The sequence below is a fragment of the Lepisosteus oculatus genome, chromosome 17 (assembly GCF_040954835.1).
Source record: "Lepisosteus oculatus isolate fLepOcu1 chromosome 17, fLepOcu1.hap2, whole genome shotgun sequence".
In the NCBI taxonomy this organism is placed as follows: Eukaryota; Metazoa; Chordata; class Actinopteri; order Semionotiformes; family Lepisosteidae; genus Lepisosteus; species Lepisosteus oculatus.
Window position 1 is genome coordinate 8,322,920 of NC_090712.1, and position 23,945 is coordinate 8,346,864.

At 34.2% G+C, this 23,945-nt stretch overlaps 1 protein-coding gene across 1 annotated transcript in view; it reads left to right on the forward strand.

The window, feature by feature from the left end:
• The first annotated feature begins 2,174 nt into the window (after positions 1-2,174).
• Positions 2,175-23,945, forward strand: part of pcsk2 (proprotein convertase subtilisin/kexin type 2) — a 46,681-nt gene continuing 24,910 nt past the window's right edge. The window contains exons 1-5 of the mRNA XM_006638585.3: positions 2,175-2,640; positions 6,560-6,664; positions 16,405-16,518; positions 17,216-17,324; positions 17,723-17,760. Coding sequence (XP_006638648.1) covers positions 2,455-2,640; positions 6,560-6,664; positions 16,405-16,518; positions 17,216-17,324; positions 17,723-17,760 — 552 coding nt within the window. The 5' untranslated portion in view covers positions 2,175-2,454. The remainder of the gene's footprint in view (positions 2,641-6,559; positions 6,665-16,404; positions 16,519-17,215; positions 17,325-17,722; positions 17,761-23,945) is intronic.

Sequence of the window (23,945 nt, forward strand, 5' to 3'; positions counted from 1 at the left end):
CTGTTTTATTTGTACTGTATTGTGTTAGTACTTCTGGTGTCATCAGTGATTCATCAGCATCTGAGTTTTTATTTAAGATAAGAAGGTGCAAAAATATACTTAGACTTCCCTTGTTTTGGAAGATACATTATAAGTCTCTCATTCCTCTCATACTCTCTGATGGCTGATAGATGTATCTTTTCTGTCAGCGGTTGTAATAATCACATTTCTGAAAAACAACAGGGAGAAGAAATGTACTGTGATATGTTATCACCCATCTCAATAATTTTCATCTCCGGTGAAAAAGCAACAGAAAGAGATTTCACAAAACAGATTACACCCGTGAGAGTATAATAGATGTTCAGATTTATACTGCATGTTATCTTTTATTTTCATGAATAGATCAAATGTGAAATGACAAACAATCTTTTGCCATGTATTTGAAGCAATAGTTAAGACATCTTCAGCTATTCCAATACTGCAGAAGTCTTTGAAGAGTAACTGCTTTCATCTGCTTTAAGCTTTGTGCCATGAACAAGTAAATGATTGAAAGAGCAGTAGATTTGTGACAAAATAAATTCCTCTTCATCACAAAGGCACTCTGCCGTCTCTATATAAAAATGGGTAAATAAGGACACCTGGATTAATAACCAAATAGCCACAAACCTAAGATTGTAAGGATATCCAGATGAATAGGAAAGCTTGTATTTTAAAAAAAGTACAATGTATAAAATATATGAATGATATGGTTGCAAAAAGGAATAATATATGCAATGTATTGTACTGTACATACTGTACAAAGCATAACGTGTCTACCTTCAAATGTCTCATATTATTTTATAATTAGAGCAAACTAAAAAAGATTAGGTCAGAAACTGGAAAAAACACTTTTATTTTTTTATTATCCTTAAAGCAGGAGTTAATAAACAAAGGAAAACAAAGGAAAAATATAAGTACACATTCAGTGTACATAAAGAGCTGGAATGCATTTGTTCAGCTGGCACGATTGTGCTGTGGAGTAGTTTAACTGGAATAGTTACTGCAGGTTGCCATCTGAGGAGTGACAGTTGTAGCTGAAGGCACAAGGTCTAGGCTGATCAGGCCTGAAGAACACCAGTCCACAAAGTTTCAAGAAGTCTGACATAAGGAAAAACGCTTTACACTTCAATGGCCCAAATAGTTAAGTCAGAGTCTAGAGAAAATGGAGACCCGGAGAGACTGTAACCCTCAAGCACCAAAGATATCCTATTTAATTGAAATGGAAAATAACATTAAAACATTTGGCTGGTGATTCAATCTGCAGTTTACCAATTCAATGTGTTAAATATAGTTTTTTAATTTACTTTCATCACCATTAACAAATCCATTTACAAGTTTAAATGTTTTGACTGTAAATAAAACAAAACATAACTACTTTTTCCATGAAGATATATTTTCTGTTAATTTTATTGCATACATAAATTGCCAAAGCAAAACAAAATACATCATTATGAAAGTAACTTTAATTCCTTTGTAGCTTATATTGCACATTGACGCCTTTCCCGCTCAAACATATTAATAAAGTTAGTCAACCTTTGATTATTGTGAGGGAAACTGAATAAAGACAACACGGATGCACAAATTTACAATAGCATTTGATGTATTTTAATTGTCTTGGATAAACATATAATAATAATAGTAAAGACTCTCTAAACTGATGTTGAAACGATCCATTTTTAATATTATTATTATCAATAATCAAGTAGTCTCGATTTCTTTAATAAATAGTGCATTTTAAATCACTTAGAAATTAAGAGTAACAAACTTGAAATGTTTAAAAAAAACTGTTGATAACTCAAAGAAACAATGCCGTCTACTGTATACAGTATATTTACAGATGCCGATAACGCTGCAGAACCAATGACCCATTTTAATACAAACATGCTTATACTGTAAACCTCTATAGAAAAAAATCTCTAGCGGGAGAAGGGGGAACCACCAACAGATTATATACTATAGTCATCTGTTTCTGTTACTAACCAGACAAAATTATGTAACCGCTATTTAATTTAGGGTTTCCTCCGTATTTTTAGTCAGGGCAGTCCACCAGTATTCTGTAGGAAATGGAGGAATTCTCCAGGGTGCTGAAACAGGACGCAACGCGGTATCTGCAAGTGAAGGCTTCGTTTGAGCTAGGGGACTAAACAGCCCCACCCGCTCAAGCTTATTGGGCAAAATTCTGCAGAACGTCATTCAGTGAAACCCTTCACGAACGTGCTGATGAATTATAGATGAAATGGAAGCTGAAAATGCAGATTTGGTGCAAAACACAAGCACACGGTCCTACATATAATCAACATTTCACTGGCGGACAATCCAACTTCAGCTGTTTCTTGTGCAGCGAGATGCATCCCGAGAGACGCTGATTCAAGTCAATAGCAAGCAAAGCATCCCGTTTGCAGAATTCAATTCCATCACTACATTCACACTCGAGAAATGATGCTTGGATTAAATCGAGATGGGACTACAGTCGTTTTGGTTTTGCTTAATGCAATTATTGTTGCAAAGGGAGCTACAGAGAAGCCTGTCTATACCAATCAGTTTTTGGTAGAGTTACATGAAGGAGATCATGATGTAGCCAGTCAAGTTGCGGCGGATCACGGCTTTAACAATGTTCGAAAGGTAAGAGAAATTCTCAAAATACAACTGCGAGCAGACATTACTTAGTCTTTACAATGCAGACGTCCAACATCTACAGTAAAAGTTTCTACTTTATTTTTGTGTTTTTCTTATTTTAGGAAACAATTGAATGTTAAAACCCCAATCCCCTTGTACTGTAGTTCAACTTCAATTGTATATCTCAAGTGGCTCCTACACAGATACTGTATATTGTGTACGTCTGCATACTTTCAGCATGCTGGAAGAATTCTGTTGGGTATAACACATTGAACTGCGCTTCCCCGGCAGAAAGGGAAAATGTTTCAGTAATTAAATACAATACACTGTACGTGTGGCGTTGGTATGATGATGCTTTAAATATCCTTTAAATTATTAAGCATGTTCCAATTGCACATTTCACAGCAAATGTCACTATTTATTGGATTAAATACAACTAAACTGAACTGCAGTGAGCTGATAAATAGGACTGTGTACAATCTAAATATATTTTAGCCATAAAACAGTACTTTGAGTCCGTGTAGGGATATTTTTTTATGTTTATCCCCAATTGCAAAACGTAAATACTAGCGGATTTAAAACATACTGTAGGTTAAGAGACGAGCCTAGGTTAACCTATTCTATGTGGCGTCGTCTAATGTTTGATGTGCAGTTGAGAAACGTTAATGGTTAATGTAAGTTTATACAGCAAAGCCGAGTCGTAAAGACAAAGTTTTCTCAGATTTAAAATAAGCCTACAATCTTATTCAAAAGGAATATGTTTTTTCTATGAATATTACATAAATGAGTTGTATACAATATATGTTTAGAATATGCTGATCCGCTTTTTTAGGGATATGCCTATCATTGTTTTACAATCTGCACATACGCAAATAAAGGCAATTCACCTTGTGATTTATTATATGACCCATTAAAATCATCAGTTAAAAACCCAATAAAAGAATTGCATTTCCCTATTGTTAGTTCCGACGACGAGAGCCGGAGTCTCTTGTGTAATAGGTTTTTAAGGGATCCTGTGGGACTTTTTGGAATCCAATAAGATAATTGAAAACTCAAGGCACCCTCTGGGACTACATTAGAATCTGATAGGATTACGACAAATTTATCATTAAATTACAAATATACAAAACCGATTATTATTACTATTATTACATCTTCTAGGATTAGAATTAATTTGACAATATGAAGAACAGTTAGGAATTCAGTAATGCATGGGGAAGGAAGAGAATGTTGGATAGATCCAAATGAAAATAACCGATGATATTATAATAGCCAGGCTAATGAATAATAATCTAATACAGTTTATCTCATGCATGCGATACTTGAGTCTATAATGAGGTTGATGGACCAAAGTAACCAAAGTACTATCTCAGATGATTTTCTTTTCTTATTGAAATAGTTATAAATTATTAAACAGAGTAAATTGCATAATGTACAGTTGTATACCATGTTCAAAGTAGAACATGGAGTAAAAGCTATCAATTGCAAAAAATAATGATAAAACTAATTAGTCTTTCAAAAAGGAAGTTATGAACTTTCCATTAACCTGGATACCTTCAAGAATTTAAGGCATGGACAACATACTTTCTGAGTACAGCATGTACCACATAATACAACCTAGATAGCAAGGAAATCAAGAAAAGTATGTATTTTTATAACATAAAAGACTTCATGAACTAATTTATTGTCATTGATAGCTGTGGTGCATTATAATAAAGGATATTCTCTTCTGTTGTGGTTTTTCCACAAAATTACCTTATTTTTAGCATTCCCTTTGAATAAGCTACTTTAGGCAGGTTAATAAACAGTTCAGTCCAAACAGGTATTTGATCATGATCTTCTCGGATATTACTTGGATGGTATTTAAAAATGTGAGAGACATGAATACCAAGCATCATTTCTTACCAGGTTCTTTTTCAAAACCATAATACAGTTTTGGTTTTAGAATTAGGTTGTGTTTTTTGTAACACTATGATCTCAAACACAGCATATACAAGTATAGAAACAAGTAGCATCAAATGGTAGATTTGTAGTCATACAGAAATGAAAGAAAACAGCAAAAAAACTGCAAAGGAACAAGTAATAGGTTTATTCCATGCTGAAAAAAGAAGAGAGAAAAACACAACATTTCAGCCGTGGAGCCTTCTTCAGGTGTGTGCTGACGCAGCTACCCACCTGAAAAAACAGTAAAGTCCACCTAAATTTAAGATACTCATGTTTACATTTTCATAGTGTCCAGATATTGCATTAAATGATAAAAAAGCTTTTTTCAACACTTTTAGTACATTTATATTGGTTTTAATGTGTTTTCTGAAACATCTTACAATCATCTGGTTGATAGAACTGTACAGGATAGCAAAATATTTCCTGTACATGTTCTATAGGTCTTAAAAATGCTTTAAGAGCTGTTGCATTCTAACAGGCACCTATCTAAAAATAAATCGAGCAGTGTTGGACTTTGGATGCTTGGGAATTCATGTTTTAAACATCAAGATATATGAAAAACATATCAATTAATGAGTCATGAAGGTTGGAAATTAATATTCTTTAAGCTTTTTTTTTCTTGATGAAAAAGTGGAATGTATATTACTTTGTGAACGATGGTTTCTTTCAATGACATAACATGAAAGAAGTGAATACTTTGAAATAGTTTGTCCATGCATGACATGGTTTACTTGTTTAAGCAACAAACTAATAGAAATGGCATTAAATATAACTGCTGTCTCTTCTTGCAAACTGTCAGTTTGCTGCTTTAAATTGATGAATCCACTTCAGGCTGATATAAAAATAAGTGAAACACCATGCAGAATACCTCAGTTCAAAATGTCTATTAAAAGATAAACAAAATGTATGTAGGAAAAAATACAGTAACTTTTGTTAATTACTGGAACCTGATAATCAAATATATGTATTTTAATTTTAAAGAAGGATAATGCTTAGGGAATGGGGTGACATGATGGACAATTTTATTTGATTTGCTTGGCTGTCTTTGTTTGCCGGTCCCAAGCCTGCCCTAAAATGAAATCTGGCAATAGAGTCTTGCTCTGATACTGCTGACAGAGTTCATGACTCAGAGCTTTACCTTCTTCAAAACCATCTAAATAAAATAAACTTCCCAAAAAGAACAAGAAGATGCTCCTAATGTTATGATCCAGGGGTTTTCCATTACCAGTGTCAAAGCACAGAAGTGAAATAATTTGAATTTCAGAGACAAAACCTAGAGGCGTTAATGTGTGGAATAGGTTGCTGTGCTTCCAGATGATGAATGGTATGTGGTTTTGGACTGTATACCTAGCAATTTGTATGAAAAATCTGAAGAGTAATTATTACAATAAATTACAGAATAATGGGGGATGCAATGTTTAGGCTTCTGTTTGAGAAGACATGTCAAATTAAATCTGAATGTAGACATCAGAAATGTCTTTCCCTTTTAATGTCAATTTGATGCACTTCCTGTATCTTCAGTACTGATTCCAATGAAACCTAATTGAGTGAAGATTTGATCACTGCTCTTTTACAAGTTAATGCATATGAAATGGCCATGTGTTTGTTCTGTATTGTATATCGAGTAACAAATGGCTTGAGTCTTACTGTACATATAGTAAGCTATTGGCTACAGTGGGTTTTAATTTTTAAATTAAATTATAGAAAAATGTCACTGTTTTAAAATTAAACGGAATTGTACAGGTACTGTCAAATTTCCTAACAATTGATATCGGCTTTATCATGAGTCTAATTTTTATTGCTTACCTGTACATATAAAGCCTGATAGAGTGCCTAAGCCATTCTAAGGTGATTTCTTTGGATACGTTTGTAGTATAATTAAAACATGCTTCAGAGTATAGAGAGCGGGAGAGCTATTGACAGAAGGGCAGTTAACATAGTTGTAATTAGAAAAACAACTCCTATTATCCTTTCTTCACAGCTTTCTTTTGGACAAGGACTTTTCCATTTTTATCATAATGCCATTCCAAAGACTAGGAGAAGACGCAACCTTCAGCACAAGCAGCGTCTTGAAAAAGACCACAGGGTAAGTCTCCCTGATGCTAATAGTTTCCACCTCCCAACAGTGGTTCCCATAGAAACTGTGCTGTATATGGTCAGCTAATCAAGGGGAAGAGAATGAGTAATTTCAGCGTTGTTCCTATATTTCTAACTGGAAAGAACAATTAAGTGAGTTATCATTTTGAGATGAAATACCCATGACATCTTAACCTTTCCAAAAACTTCCACACTTTTTTCTGTAATTATCCATAGCTGTCTTCTTTTCTTGAGAAATAAACAGAAGTATTTTGTACTGTATTTGATATAAACAGCTTAAATATTTGAACATATCTACACAAATGCTGCTTTGTTATTAAAGAAATCCTTTCTGTTGGTCTATAAAATTAATGACGTATTTTATTTTCTATGTGGACACCAGTTATTATTTGTAAAATATAGTATTTTATTGTTACAACACGTTTGTTGGGTGTTTTTGTTGTTTGTATTTATAGTACAGTATATATTTACTCCAAATTGTACTGCATAGCATGAATCAGATGTACTTTCTTCCTTGCTTTTAAGTTTCTTTACTGCTTCTCATATTACCTACTGTAGCATATGTACCTACATCCTTGGTGAAAAAAAAACAAACTTAAACCTTTTGAGCAATATGAAAAAATAAAAAGCACTTATCCACCTAGTGAAGCTCAATATGACCACAGTTATAAAACATTTTACTCTGGCACACAATGCAATTGTAGAACGGCCTACTGTACAAGATAAGGAGCATAAGCTATCACTGGCAATCTCAGTGACAGTCAAATCTAACATTGGTAGATGTTTTGTGGGTTAATTGTTTGATTGTGTATTTCATTAAAGAAATAATTTCTGTAAAGCACTCCTTAACACATTTGTAGCATTAATAGATATGTGCACTACATTAAATATTTGTTTTAAGGTTCACAGGATATGTTCAATTTATTTTCAGTTAAGTGTTAGTAAAATTGCTTCGAGCTCATCCTTAGTTTTATTGAGCTACAGTTAATAAAGAACCTGATTGAATTGTGGTAGCAGGACAGTTAGGAACACAAGACAATGTTAGTTTTCCGTCCTTGCAGGTTTTCTATTAGAACGGAACATGCACAATATATAAAAATATCTAAATAAATTAAATGTATTATGCAGTGTTCATATATTTAATGGATTAAAAGCTCAAAAACAATGTGAAGGCATAGACAGAAACCTGCATGTACCTCATATTTCATTAGTTAATTGATAAGTACCTAATGTTAAAATTATTGTTCAAACTTTTTTGTGATGTTACATTAGTGATCATGATATATTTATACATTTTTTCTTTTTCTAACTTTGCAAAGATATTAAAATTGACAAACAAATATAATTACTAATAAGGTACTGACATGTCACTTTCTGGGTGCACAGTAACCACATACAGTATCTATAAGGATTAAAACCAGACTATACCAATGATAAATTAGAAATGACCATCCATAAGAAATCGAATACCTTCCAGTGGATCTTTATATGTTTTTTAATTGAAAGAGTCTATATAATAATCTGTGGATGGCTTTGAGACACAGTCTCATGATCCACTGAGAAATAAGCAAAAATTAGTAGATTGCAACTCTGATTTGCAAAAGGAAATATAATGTATCTGTTTAGCAGAACAGAGCAACTGCTCTTTTTTTACATGAGTTTAGATCATACATTACACAAGCTGTATACTGTGTTTCTGTCCATATGCAATTATATATAAAAACATACATATAATAAATAGCAGTAAATTGGTTCTATCAAGGCAGGCAAACGTCATAGAGAGAATGCCAAATTGAGAACAGTATTATTCTATTTAAAGTTCATTTTAAATACTATTTAGTCTTGGACTTCATTTAGAATCAAGTCTTGAAACTCACAGTAGGTCAGAAACTGGTTGCACGCTGGCTCATTATATGAGTATTACAAAGTATGTTCACACATTACTCTTGACTTTCAGATCATGCACAGTTCTTATGCAGCTGTGTTGAGTATTTTGTGTCAACTGTTTGGTCTACGGCTTGTTGATTTTATCTGTCGCCTTTGTCCTTTTAACTATTGCATAATACACCACTCAGTACGACATTTCAAGTCAGACCTTGCTTAAATTAAACGTGAACTACAGCTAATGTGACCTTTCAGCAACAAAACATACATGCACAGCATGTCTCTTGGTGATGCATCTGCTTGTGTCAGAACAAACTCTGGGCAAGTACATGACAATTATCTAAGGGGTCACATGTGCATTGCTTTCAGTAATAAGTGTTTCCATCTTGTTAAAAATGTGTAAAACACGTGCCACCCCGAAGAACAAAAATAAGCAGAACATATGTTTTCTGTCACACAAGTAATTTTTTTGTTCTTTTCTTATTTAAAAATGGTAAAATTATCAATAATTTCCTTGTTATGAAGACAAAGATACAGTATGAATTAGCTTGGCTCAGAGGGCCATATTCAGTACAGCTGGCAGTCTCAAGGGGCAGAACTGACTTAACAACACAAGACAGGAGCCTGGGTAATGGGTGATGGAGGGACAGACAGTGAGGAGTGAAATGGAAGGAGGTTTTGATATTTGCTACAATTATGTGTCACTATTTTCCAATTAGAATTGTGTAGGGAATGTAAAAGAATATGCCTAATATAAAAAGATAGGCAAGAACAATTCACTTTAATTGGTTTTGAAGATAAGAGATTTTAAAAAACCCAGGGTCTTACAAGACATGAATCTTAATTTATTACACAAACAAATTAAAACAGCCCTTTGGGTTAAATGTTATAATTAACTGTGAAATTATTTATCTCTGTATATACTATATACTGTAGCTTGGCAGCTTTCTTATAAGATAGCAGTATCCTATTTTTCTAGAGGATAGTGAACTATGGTACTATACATATTTTGTAAACTCTTATACTATATATATTCTTTGAGATATTAAATCCTCTGGCAAACCTTGGTAGTTGGAAAGTATCTTGAAGCGAGCTTCAATTCAAACAGCAGTGGGGTTTAATGTGCTTACGAGGCTGTACTAAGAGAACCTGACAACTGCAGCAGTTCATGCCATACAGTAGGTGTGCAATCCAACATGTCTCATTGGAATTCTGAGAAAGGTCACACAAAGCAGAGTGCTTGAAAAGTCAACAGGGGCATCTGAAAGTGCCCACATGTAACGCGAATCTGCTCTAGTGCATAAATCCTGGATAATGCAGTCAAAGCAAAACCAATGTTGCAAAGAGGAACCTAGAAAAGAAAAAGAAATGTCTATAGCTTCACTTCATTTGCATAACTGTGCAAACACATTCATGGCTTTCCAAATATAACACTCAAAGTTAAAAATATTCCTCCATAAAATAAGTAGATGAAGAATCTGCTGTGAAAAGTGACACAAAAATCACATGGTGACTCTAAATATAAAAAACAAAACTTTTTGTGATTATACATTTTAATACCCCAAAAGCCTTGACAGATCTGACTCCTTCACAATGAACAGCGAAACAGCTTACATTGAAACATAAATCAAAGGAGACAAATTCAGAACTTAATTTAACATGGAAGTACATTTAGCCTGAGAACAGAAGGCACTTTGTTACCCAGAGGGTTTTGGAAGTGTGGAACAAGGTATCCAGACATTTTGTTGAAGCTGATACCCAGGTGCCCTGCAAGAATCAGCTGGTTGCTTGAGAGCTGTTAACTACCAGATGAAACAGTAAACACGTGGACTGGCCATCACTTCACTCACCATTCATATGGTATTATGTTACAAAATGTTTATCAAATATGGACAGACATGATTTAAGCAATTTCATGATTAAATTGTAGTTCTAATATCAGTTAGGAATTGTAACAAAATGGTAGTAAAGCCTTTAAAACAACGTTGACTGTACTGTACATGTGCATATCATGCAGAATAGGCAGTTAAATGACATGCTAGTACTAACATTAAGACTACTTTTAAGATCAGCATTTAAGATATCTATGTCACAAATGTCTCAGATAAATGAAATCTCATTCCACCTTCATATAATTATAATAATTATATGTATAATTATATGTTTTCCCTTTAGACTGTAAAGCCTTTTAAATTACTTATGGGTGTTGTATTGACTTAGCATAGTTGTCGATTATAATGAAACCATCCCTTGTGTTTTGTAAAGTAAGTGGTAACACAGATGAGCGTAAGTAAAGCCCTCATGTACAGAACTAAAAAAAGAGCATTTTCTTATTGCAATGCAAACATTTGGTCTTCTTTTCTCAAAAGACATATTTAACTGCCTTATCCTTATCTGTGCTGGTAAACAACAGGCAAAATGAGAGGGATCGTGTAGCTTGTACAGTCAAGGGCTTATCGCAGATTTCTTAGTAGAAAAGTACCCAAGATGGTTCTCTGATTCTACCGATAAACTAGAAACAAGATTAGTAGTGCAGTGACAGTAGCACGGAAGAGAAGAAACTAAAACGACATTTTCCGTGATCTAAGTTTACTAAAGGATAACACGAATTTCTCAATTTTTAAAAAGGCCTAACTTAAAATGCCATAAATACTAAATGCAGCAATAATAATTAGAAAGTGTTTAAAAAGTTATACTGGTGAATAACATTCAGTTGTACAGTGTAAAGATATGCAAAAACAATACATATATAAAAACCTTTACATTTTTGTATTCTGAATATTTACATTAAAACAAATTGTAATCTGATTGATTCTGTGAAAAATATTATTGTAATGTTTGAAAAAACATTGCATTCTGTAGTATATTTGCATTGTTACATGTATTTACAATTACAAATCTTTACATTTAGCAGCAGCAAATGCACATCTCTAAAATTAGCAGCAGCAAATTAAACAAAGAATAAAGCGATCTAACCACAACACAACAATAAGTAAAGGCCTTAGTTGTATACCAAAACATCTTATAGAACAGGGTTTTTAATTTATTACTATGTAACAGCCATGCTTAAATTGTCTGTGGGTAAGATTATGCCACTTCACAATTACAACAATCACTTGCAAGTAGACATGAGATGTTCAGGCAAAAATTGCATATCCAATTTAAATTCTTACTACTGGCCTTGTATCTGTCATTTTTTTAGACTGCTAACATTTGTACTGCTTTATTAAAGAATAAATGCAAAGCCTTTCCAATGTTTTATAGCACTTACTAACTAAATCAGGATATTCATGTGGGAATAATGATTTTCTGAACAGGATTTGTTCTTGCTTGTTGCACTTTGAATGTTCATCCTGATAGCAAAATAATAGGTACAGTAGGTTGCACTGGTGAACTCTGAAACCTTTCATCTTTTCCCTGATTGTTTCTAAAAATCAGAACAGTTTTGACAGGCCTAGTTCATAGACCTTCAAAATGACTTGCCCATAGGTCCACAAATGTTGATGTGACTAGTTTGTAGGCATATAAATCTATGCAGCTCTTGTCATAATGCATGCTTTCAAAAAGATCAAACGTCACACTAAATTATCTCAGGCCATAGACTATTTCAATGGAAATGTGTGAAACATCACGTTCTACAAGATTTTAAGAATATCCAAGATTTTTTTCCCCAAATGGAGCTTCAGTACATGTTACAGCTACTGTATTTAGAATACAGCAACCATTTCCATCCATTCGTTTTTAGAACATTGTACTTCATCTGGCTCATTGATTTAACTGATTAACCAGTTAAGCCGAAAGTCACACGAAGAATCAGTAAACTGTATTATACTTTAAGCAAATCTGCTATTGATTCCAAAGAGGGGAAGGAAAGGAAAGACTGGGCATGTATGATACATGAGTCAACCTACATACTTTATAGCAGTCTGCCAAATTTATATATATTTATAATATACATTGCATTGATGCATTAGTCTTACAATTAGTCTTATACACTTATATGTATAGTACATTTTGTCTTCTACCAAATTTATTTTTTCTTGATATTCTTAGCATACAGTACCTCTATCCATACTTGGTTATCTGTACTTTCTATTTAATTGATTCTTTTGGGCTTCGTTCTTTACACATTAAGTTAAATCTATGTCTTAAGACAAGCCACATTGCAAAATACTTTCCCTGAAATGTAAAATGGTCATTTCTATGTTGAAGATCATTCTTATTCTTACAAAAAATATTCAGTCTTAGTGTTCTTCTTTTGTATATCTGCATTGATGTGTAAGCTGTCTCCTTTAAGGTTTGCTTTAATATGCTGCAAAGTTAAAGACTTTTCACATTAAATACATTTTTTAAGTTCTCAAGGTGCTATTTCTATTACCGACTTTCAATCTAATTCTGTCTCCATTATGGGCTCCCATTCTAATTCTTTTGTAATATGAGGTTTGTAATAAAATAAATGAGCAAGGTTGTCGGCAATCCTCAAAGCTCTTCTTCTTTGGTTTATCAAGAATCTCTAAGAGCAGGGTTAGATACAAATCAGCTGTGCTGTGGTTCTGAAAAATAATATAGTGTTACATGAATATAATCATAGTGTGTAACCCCAACTCCCCCCCACAGCATGTTCTTAGCACAAAGAGTTTACTAAACTCTCACATATTTTACTTAGTGGGTTCAGGTTCTACCTAATGATGTAGCTGAATAGTGTCTGATGGTATGAAGACACCCAGATCATTGCAAAATAGCCTAGCAAACAGGAGAGATACTGCAGTGGATTTATGAGCTGGAAGACTGCAGTGCCTTTGTGGTGCTCTTTGTATTCTTAACATATTTTCATCAGGCCTCTCCAAACAAACATTGACAGGGACAGTTTTGAGACCTGAGATCAGTCTTGTGCTTTTTCCAGGCACTCTTTAGCATAAACACAGTTTTTGTAGTATTCATAGCAAAATGTGAAATTATATATAGGACAGTTTTCATCTTCTGGGTCACTTAAACACTCATGTGTGCTATTGGCTAATTTTTAGAACACACCTATTTAAAACATGTTGTTCGTAAGGAATTTCAGTGGGGTTTTCTCATCTCACTTTTTCATTCTCCCAATTTACTGTACTTTCTTTAATCACGAGTCTGTTTTCAGCACATCCTTTGGAAATCACAAAGCAATATACTTAATTCATTTTATATATTATTTTAATCACAGAAAAAAAAGATTGCAGAAGAAAACCCTGCATCTGATTATTTAAAGCTTCTGTGAATAGCCCTTAGTGTTTCTGTAAATGCTCTTCAAAGAAACCATGAGTGGCTCTGCTTTTGATCTCCCTGTAAAGTCCCTTTCTTGAACAAAAACACATGGAATTGCCAGCAGAAAGAATGAATCTCTGTTGCCATACATATTGCCTTTCCAAAGAACAGATGACAGCACAGCTATTCTACAGGCAGACTTCAGACACATGGAATCTATGTCTCGGATATGATTTGAAAAGAATGAATGATTATGCAAAGTCTAAGCTGAAATATGAACGGGTCAGAAAAGGAGAGTGCTAACATTAATATGGACCCGCAACACTTCAAAATGAAAACATCTGAATATTGTAAATAAACAGCTCTGTATTTACTTTTAAGATCTGATTTGGATTCAAATGCACTTTGTTATCTTAAAGCTTTTACTTGCTCTTAAATGGCACAGCAGCTATAATTCAATTTTAGTAACAGCTTAGAAGTGAAAAGATTCAATTGAACTGTGGAAGGGTAAAGCTGAAGCTATTTTCATGCATTCAGCTACAACACGCGTTAGGTATTGAGTGCATGTTAGCTACTTGCACTGGGTAAGCCAAACATGGTTTTAATTACAGAATATTACATATAACATTTCCAGATCCCTGACTAGATGGTTGAATTAATAGAATAAGCTAGCTAGACATTTTCACTCCAGTTCTCATCATTTTTAGTTTTAATAAGATTAATTGGAAGATCGGGAATAATGAATATTTGGAGAGTAAAAACGGGAAAAATAATTTAAAAGTTAAATGTTTTCTTAAGAGCAGTAAAACTGGGAAACTGGAATTAGTATTTCCCATAGAGACTATTTTGGAAAGCTTCCAAAAGCTGGTGAATGAGAAAGATGTGCCGTTTACCTGCACAGGAGGAATTCACAGAATATCAAGTACTCATTTTACAGTGAAAAATACAATGTTCAATCATTTTATTTACCATAACTTAATACCATATATTAGCTGCATAGAAGAGAAATACGTAACATGCATGTCCTCAGTTGAAAAATTGAACATCCAATGTAATCATTCATCATTTAAGAGCTGCTGAAATTGGTCTGAGTATTTCATCCCACTCTTTCGTGAAAGAAGTAAGGTTATCAGCTTCAACGCCATGGCTGGGTGGCTCATTTCCCATTAAATCATGTGCTGTGTTTTTATCCATTATTACTGTTGCTTGTTCAAACACATCAAACAACTTGGTTATGCAAGATCTGCCTTTTCTAAAATCAAGCGAGCTTTGTGGCTTATGAATAGCATCTTGATTCCTCCACTACAACTGGGAGAATACCATCAGGTGATTCGTTAATGTGCTTCTAGTAACTGTAACACATCTGCCACTTCTGTGCTAATGCTATTTTCAGTAGTTCTGTTAGATTGTAATGAATGTGATAGAGGAATTAAATATGTATAAAATATTTGGCGTGACTTGCCCAGCTGAAGGAATCGCAGCTCATCCAAGAGGATAAGCCGCTCAACCCCCCTCAGTATTGCGAGGACTGAGCTAGGGAGTCTGCTGTAAGGGTGTTGATGGGGAGGCAGGGGGCTTGTCAGAAAGATACAGTATGCAAAGGGAAGACCAGTATGCAAGATCTAACCTTGCTCCCGAACTTCTATTAATATAAGCTCCAATAATATACACCTTCTTTCTTCAGCATGAGAAACACCATTGATTTGTAAATATATAAGTGAAAAATTCATTTAATACATCAGCCATTTTCATTTAATTGTGTAGACATTTCCTTTTATTATTCGGGTGACATTTTATTTCACTCTCTACTTTTGCTGTTATATGGAAGTCCTCATTTTCATACTTTTGATTATTTCTTTGTTTTTAATTTTGTTTTTTAATGGCTGACCTCCTTCGGTTTCCCCTTTGCTTTTCATCTTTTCATGTTTTATCTTGGTGTCAGTGGGAATTTGTACAGAGCATAAAGATGCGCTGTTTGCCTCTATGGAGGTCTGAGCTCAGTCAGGAACAGAAAGCACAGGTCTGTATTTTCCAGATGATTTCCATTGAAATAGAATAGTGAGGGAAGTTTAGAAGCAGAAACTGTGGAATTCTATGTAGGTTGAGGTCAGCATGGTCAGTAACTGAATAAGCAGCTTTTTGGTTTCTGGTCTCACCTACACAATATAAAACTACAGTACAATGTCCAGAAGTACAGTACATACATTTTCCATCCATTCATTCATTTTCTTGCCACTTTATCCATTGCAGGGTCATCATTTTACATACTGTATACTATAAACATAAAATCTGCAGCTGGCCAGCCTAGGAAAACTTCTGTGTTAAAACTAAACAACATCTGTTTGATTGGATTCTAAGCAGTGTAGTGTAAATTGATTCAAAGACATTGAAAATGTATTGATTAGGTTTATTTTTTGTTTTCTTTTCTTTGTTTCTAATACTTTAGTATCCAAAATAAAATTGCCAATGTTATACATAATATTATGTATGTACATTTTTCAATGTTAATTTCTTGTCGCAATACAGTTGTTACGTATGTTTTAGCAGGAGAAGGAAACTGCAAAGAGAACATTAATTTTTCATGTTTTTTCCTCTATCTCTCAGGTGAAGAGTATATTACAACAGGAAGGATTTGAGAGGATGAAGCGAGGCTACAGGGATATTAATGAAATTGAAGTCAATATGAATGATCCACTATTCACCAAACAGTGGTATCTTGTAAGCAATTTTATAGATCAGCTGTTACTGAAAAAGCTTGCATTTTTCTATCTTGTTTGAGCATTGTCTTTTACTTTTTGTTTTGAATAAATACAGTATGTATTGTTTTTGAGATAGCTTATATTAAAGGTTTCTACGTTTCCATGTAATTTCCATGTACTTTATTTCCATGCAATATTTGTTCTCTGTGGCACTAACAGGCCTACTGTATATAATTCAGAGTATAAAAATGTTGTTGTCAATATAACTTTGACACTGAATAAAATTATTTTGTGTTTAGTAATATTGTTTTTTGTTGATTAAAAATAAAATGAAGGATAGGAGAATACATTTTCCTTGTACAGTATGTGCTTTAAAATAATCATATATTACTGCATGTTTCTCATGATCTGCCCACATTTAAACTATTTGTATTTTCTTTATACAGTATGTTAAAAATGCATTCAAGTTCCAAACATATTAACATCTATAATCACACTCTGGGTCTTCATCTATTGTTTAGAAGCACCCATGACTTTTTTTTAAAAAAATGTGTCTTTATTAAGCTTGTCAGTTTAAGAGCTCCCCAGCTGCTATTATGTCAGTGCAATATTGGTGACATTTATATTCCTGCCTGTTCCTCGCATTGTGTAATTTGTAATATACACGCCTAGGCTTCTGTTTTCATAGAGTGCCTCCATATTGTTTGTCTGATTAGATAAATACAGGTCAAGCGGATGGCACTCCTGGGCTGGATCTCAATGTGGCGGAGGCCTGGGATTTAGGATTTACTGGGAAAGGGGTGACTATAGCAATTATGGATGATGGTAAGCTTTTCATTTAACTAATCTTGAAAAGAAAAAAATAATGAAAAACAATATTTAGTGCATAAGCTCATAGATGGTGAGGGGGATACTCTCCTGCCTCCCTTTTCACATTAACCTAAAGTATCTGTAGTTAAGCAGCAGTTTGATTGCAGACAAAATTGATCATGAAAATGCATTTTTCATCTTGGATTGTAACTTGTGTGTCTTTAAATAGAAACTGCCGCAACTACAATACAATGCTTGATGTACTATCAAGGATTCCAATGTGAAATTGGTTCCACAGAGCTTAAATTGAAAAAAAAAACGTTGGGGTGATGACTGATTACATTTTCATGTAAGTTTATTTGACATTTCAATTTTTTTTCATTAGGCCAATATTTTCTTCTGCTTTGTCACAGGAATTGATTATCTACATCCAGATCTTGCTTCAAATTATGTAAGTAAGAGATGTCTTTTTTATAGTAAAACCATTGTGTTGTGCTCTGGAAATTGTGTGAAAATCACAGTAAAATTTGGAAAATCAGTCTGCAGAGGAGGGTTTTATTTTTCTATTAGAATACTGAGAAAAAAATCATCGGAAATCATTGGCTGAAGCTGGGAGTACTGAAACAGAGTGCTTATCTTTTACATAATAGTGTTAAATGCAGGTGATGATGAAAAATCTGAATGTATGAAGCAGTCAGTTACACTAGTGGAAGGCAACGTTTACAGTAGGATTATTGCAATTATTGCATGAGGGACTTTCCTTCTTTCATTTTAAAGCTTTCCTTTGATGATGTTTCAGAGAAGATAGAACAAATATATTAAAAAATGAAAAAATCCTTGCATTGTGTACAGTGCTTTTCATCCCATAAGATCCCAAAGTAAGTAACATAAAAACAGGGGAGCCACTTCACTTACCATCCATCTGTGTTACACAAAGCAACCATTGTATACCTGCAGCCTCACTGCACAGCAGATCAGGTGGACAAGTGAAAAAGTACTTCACCAGCTCTGTTAAGGGGGAGGGGGGGCTCTAGGTTGTGTGGATTATGCAGGCCTATGAATGAATTTAGCCAGGAAATTGTGCTTAACATTCTTATTCTTATAAATAACACCATGGGATCTGTAATCTACAGTTTAATGTCTCATCTGAAATACTAACTTGGCTCAGGCTTTCTTAACTTGAACTGATGCTAACATTCCTATCCTGAAAATGATGGTCTTTTTTGTGTATTTCTGTGCATTGTGTTACAGTATGTGTGTGATGCCCACATTACTCTTAATGTGTTTTTTCCCCATCTGTCTGGAAGGCCCCGGGTGCAATCCCAGTTATGGGCAAGCGATGTAGCTTGCTCCAATTCCTTCCAGACGGCTCCCAGATCCTCTCAGCCCGTTTTCCAAATGAGTACTGGGGGTTAATCCTTCTGGGGGTAATAGGCCGGCCGGAGTGTGATGCCGACCACATCACCTCCACCTCCAGTGTCGGATGGGTGAGAAAAATGGTGGCCCTTGACCCCCATTCCCCATGGGCCTTTATGGCCTGAAAAGGGACCTACAGTACCTATTTTTCCCATTGTTTGTAGTTGAGCAAAAAAAAGTATTAAGTATAAGAAATAGTATAACTGTTTTGAACATATACTGTACCTCACTGACAACAATTTAAATTAAGTTTTAACTAACTATCCTAGCTGGTTTAATGAGGAACATTTAGACCAGGGGTGGTCAATCCTGGTCTTGGAAAGCCACAGTCAATTACGTCTTATATGTCACCCCTAAATAATCAATTTGTAAAGACTTGGAACATGTGAATGTTAATCAATTTAGTAAGTCAATAAGTTTAATTAAGTCAGGAATGACCAACAGTCGTCCTTTTCATTTTAAATCTGTGAAATACTTAACGGAACGGCTTCTATGGTGAAAGCAAAATTGTTCCAAACATTGAGAAAACAATGATTAAAGGGAGGCCTACTGTAAAAAGACCTCTCCAGGATTAGTGTTGGTCATCTTTGAGTCAGATCTTCAGATCTAAGGATTAAGATCAAGTGCTATGAATTTATTTTTTATAAAGGCTTTATAATTTAATTTTAATATCCCCAATGGCATGGTGTAATTCATGCTTTTAAATCAATTTTACAACTGGCTGCTGTTGAATTTACCGTATTTTGTATGAAGATGCACAGGGTGAATTTTGCTTTTTCCATCTTTTTAAATGAGACTTCTTAGCATGGAGTTCTTTTTATGGTGTATGTTATCGTACAGTATATTAGTACAGTATGTTAGAAAAACAATGGTTTTCCAAATCAAAATTTTTGGAAAAAAATAGCACAATGACATTTGAATAATGAAGTATCTCCATTTTTACTTTGTTTTTGGAGAAGTGGAAGTAGATTTTTTGGATGGGATTAAAGACTATAAACACCCCAGAAATCTCTCTTTTATTTGCTTAGAGGGCTGTGCAGCTGTATGTTAAGTCTAAAACCAAAAATAACATTCCACCGGCCTGTCTTCTGTGGGTAGAATGTGCAACCCACGCACTCCTGAGTTTATTGTAGCAGCTTCATGAAGCTCAAACACTCTTAATTTTATGCATAACAGTGATTCTTCTGTGCACTTTGCTTGTTTGCGTTTTATTTATTGAAATATTCCAAAGAATCCAAAGCATTTCTATCAGCATTAATTAATTAAAACCTTTTATTACTGCATTGCACTCTACTCCTAATGAGGGAGATTCTTTCTGCTTATGATCACTGCAGCATTTCCTAGGAAACAGCTTGCTTTTGATGGCTCTTTCAGTCATAGTGGTGCTTCATTCAACTCCAAATCAAGCTTGTGCGTTTTTTCTGTAATTTATATTTAAAGACGTGTTCATTTCTAGGCTTGCAAATCACAGGAAATCCTTGGAGACAAGGATCCCAGGTCTCCCACTTATTAGTGCTGTGGAACAATGTTTTTTTCGACAAAGTCAAAAAGAAACAATCACTCCCCATAGTGAATCATCATGTTACGTGATACTGCAAGTACCAACGGATAGACTGCCAACTAACGAGTGATGGCAAACATATCCATAAAGTGTTTCTAAAACCTCAGATTTAATTAAAGTTTGGCATAAATGCAGGGTCAGAACAGCTTTACTTGTCTACCAGAGAAGCTCCCTGTAGATTCACTGAGATTTTCAGTACCACGTACTGTGTACTGTGTTCGATCCTTTACTTGTCTTTAGAGATGTAATTTGTATGGAATAATAAAATATGGAAATTTCAATTACATGCAAAGAGTGTGAACAGAAAAGCATCATTAAAAATGTAAAGACATTTTCTAAATAAATTATGTAAACTTTTTTAAAAAATTAATCCAGTGTTAATCCAGTAAATTGTGGCCGGAGTCACTTTCTTTCTGAAACAGGTGATGTTTTGAAAAAATACCACACAGTACCTTGTATAAAGGTACCGTGTTTAATTTCAGGTTTACTTTGTTTAATTTCATGTGCAAAACTAAGGTACAGTACGTACATGTAATATGCTGAGTGGAATTAAGATTCAGGTTAAAACATTATTTATTTAACTGACAAAGGACTCCTTCAGGAAAATAATTTTTCATCTGCAATCCTCTTGAGCTCAGCCAGATGGAGGCCAGCCAAAAGCAGCTCAAAAGTATACAGAACAGAGCCCTTTGTCACTCAAATTTCTGGGTTTTTTGCATCCACATATCATCACATCTTTGGGTTGCCATAGAAATATTACGATGTAAACTCACGCTGCAGAAATCTCATGAAAACAGCATATTGTAAGTAGTGCTTGAAGGACTTAGAAAGCCATTTGATTGAAAATAACTTGCCTCCAGCTGGATCTTTTAATATTAAAAGGAACTGGTTTTGAAAGGAAAACAAAACAGTCTAGGGTGTGTCAAGTAAAACCTGTGGACTAATCACTAAAAACATAATGACCTCTATTATAATTAGATAAATCAATTTAATCTGTTAAATCTATGAATGCAGGATTTAACAGCATTGATAGTATAATTGTATCAGGTTACACCCTTGCTTTCAAGACATTGTAAATGTACTGATTGTAATTCTTCATTCTTTTAATACAACATTGTAGTTTTCAATCCATCTTTTATAGGTATTGGTCCTACCGAAGAAGAAAGAATAGATTTCAGTTTTAATTTAAAGTTTGAATTTTTTAAAGAAAATGAATAAATCAACTATCCCCCCAGAGTCACTTCATTGTGGGTGTGCCGGATTTGCTGTAGTCTTCATTTTAATGATTTTAATAGAAAAATATAAAATGTGTAACAGATTGTCTCAATAATATTCCCAAAGTAGTTGGGAAGCTGCTTCCATTTCCAACACTAATCAGTTATGATTCAGAGATGTGAATATCATTTTATTCATAATTAAGAATGGGATTATGCACTCCTACAATAGTGTTTTGTGTAGTTACTTCTTAATAGTTAATTAGTTTGTAATATTTTTCTGAAGTGTTACAGGAAATGCTGGATCCAATTTGACTCAAATCCCACCAAATCAGTCATATACTGTATCATGTGTGAATGCACATACAGGTATATTATGTTATATGTTGAGAGCTCAAATATTTTCTGTTGCTTTCATTTGCTCTCAGTAGGTTTATCGAGTAGCCAATGAGAGTGATGTGAGGTGGCACAAAGCCTCAGCATAGTCCCTGCCTCCATCACTTCACACCCCCCTTCCTCCAACTCAGCAAGGAAAACCATGTCTACAGTATGTCTGTTCTGCCCTTTCATCAAACAGAGATGAGTAATAATTATGTGGATCACAGATACAAATAGCTGAAACAAAGACATAGCGCCTTGATAGCCTATCTACACCAGAAAACTGAGTGTCTCTTTGATGAAAGGGCATGTGCAGTGTTTGTATCAGTAATATGTGTTTAATCTTTCACATTAGAGCCCTGACCTGATTTTTGCTTTAGCTGTGAATTGTTCTAGGTGCGTTCTAGGAACTGTGATGGTCAAGTTTATTTCATTTTTGCTTTGGAAACATTTTAATGTCTATTTTTGCTAACTTCAGCAGATTCACAACCAGATTAACCTTTCAGCCAGCAAGTTACAACAGACGTGTTGGGGGCAGTGATGATCTAGAAAATTGGCAGGGTTTATAAGCAGCTTCTTCATAAAAAAATCTAATTTCCTTAACTGCAAAGATGGATCACAGAAAATAAATGATGTATCAAAGCACAGCAAATTGATGTGTCATTTTTAAGAACTGCAGGCATAAAATGTGATGCCTGGTTCTTGCATTTTTTTGTATGTTGATTCTTGAGCCATGGAAGTTTACCTTTTATGTTAAAGATGCTTTTTCCTTGACTTGTCCAAATTTTCTCTTATCAAAAGGTACCTATTTTGAAAAGAAATATACTTTATCGTAATGGAAAGAATTGAAATTTAACTGAGTGATTCTTAGCCATCTGTGACATATTGGTCATTTGCATCATATTTTCTTTTGGATTTATACTTTTTAAAGTGAATTATTTTCGTGAGATGGTTTTAACTGTGATGCATTTAATTAACAGTATTCTTTAAAGATTATCCTGTCTATATTTTAAATGTGAAAAGTTGATGTTATTGTACACGAACTGGTAGGTTAAGGTTTCTGGGACAATTGGCCCTGGTCTGAATGTGTTTGTGTCTGCAACCAACATTCTTCATGTTGCTTGACTCCCTTGCAACCCTGAATTGGAAGAAGCAATTAGAAAAGGGATGGTGAATTTACCTGAATAGCTATGCAACTAATATAATTCCGAATTATTTTAGGTTTATTTCCTCTTTGTGTAGGAGTTAAATGGTTTAACATTAAACCAAGCTCAAGTGTTAATTCCTGTTGACAAAGGTAAAGCAGGCTTCAGTTTTCAATTTAAGGTCTTTTGTGTACAGACAGGGTAGTTTTCCCTCAAGCGCACTGTCTCACACATTTGAAACAGCCTGCTTTATAGTACAGACCTCACCAAGGTTACAGTAATACACTGGAAACTAACGAACACTACCATGAAATTCATAGGCTACAGATCAGTGGTCCTCAGGTTTCAGAAAGTCATAATCTTCTCTTTTTCATCCTAGCCTAGCTAGAGTTAAGTTAATCAATTATTAACTTAATGGGGACCAGTTAGTCCTATAAGACATGCAGAACTATTGCTCTCCAGGACAAGGAGTGAGAACTATTAATTGAAGAACGAATGTTTGTCAATAAAGCTGATCATTAACGGGTCAGCTGCCTTGCAAACATAACACCTGCTATTTCCTCTGTCTAACAAATGTAAATCAATGTACAGGCAGTTCCTTAATTATTTATTTGATTAGCAGAATCAATACACAGGTATCTATCAAAATACTGCAATGGAGATTGTCAGGGTATGTTGACTAGTACTAAACAATATTGCTACCTTTATGACAACTTTGAAGTATGTTGCACTTTTTGGGCTTTTGTAGCAGTATAAAATTCAAATATAAAACAAAAGAAAATGCATACTCAACATGATGCTTAAATAGGAAAATGTCAGTCTCTTAATATTCCTTGCAGCCCTGTGCATCTAAACATTGCTATTATAATAATTTTAAATGAGCCTATCATCTAGAATGATTAGTAATAACATCCATCATTAT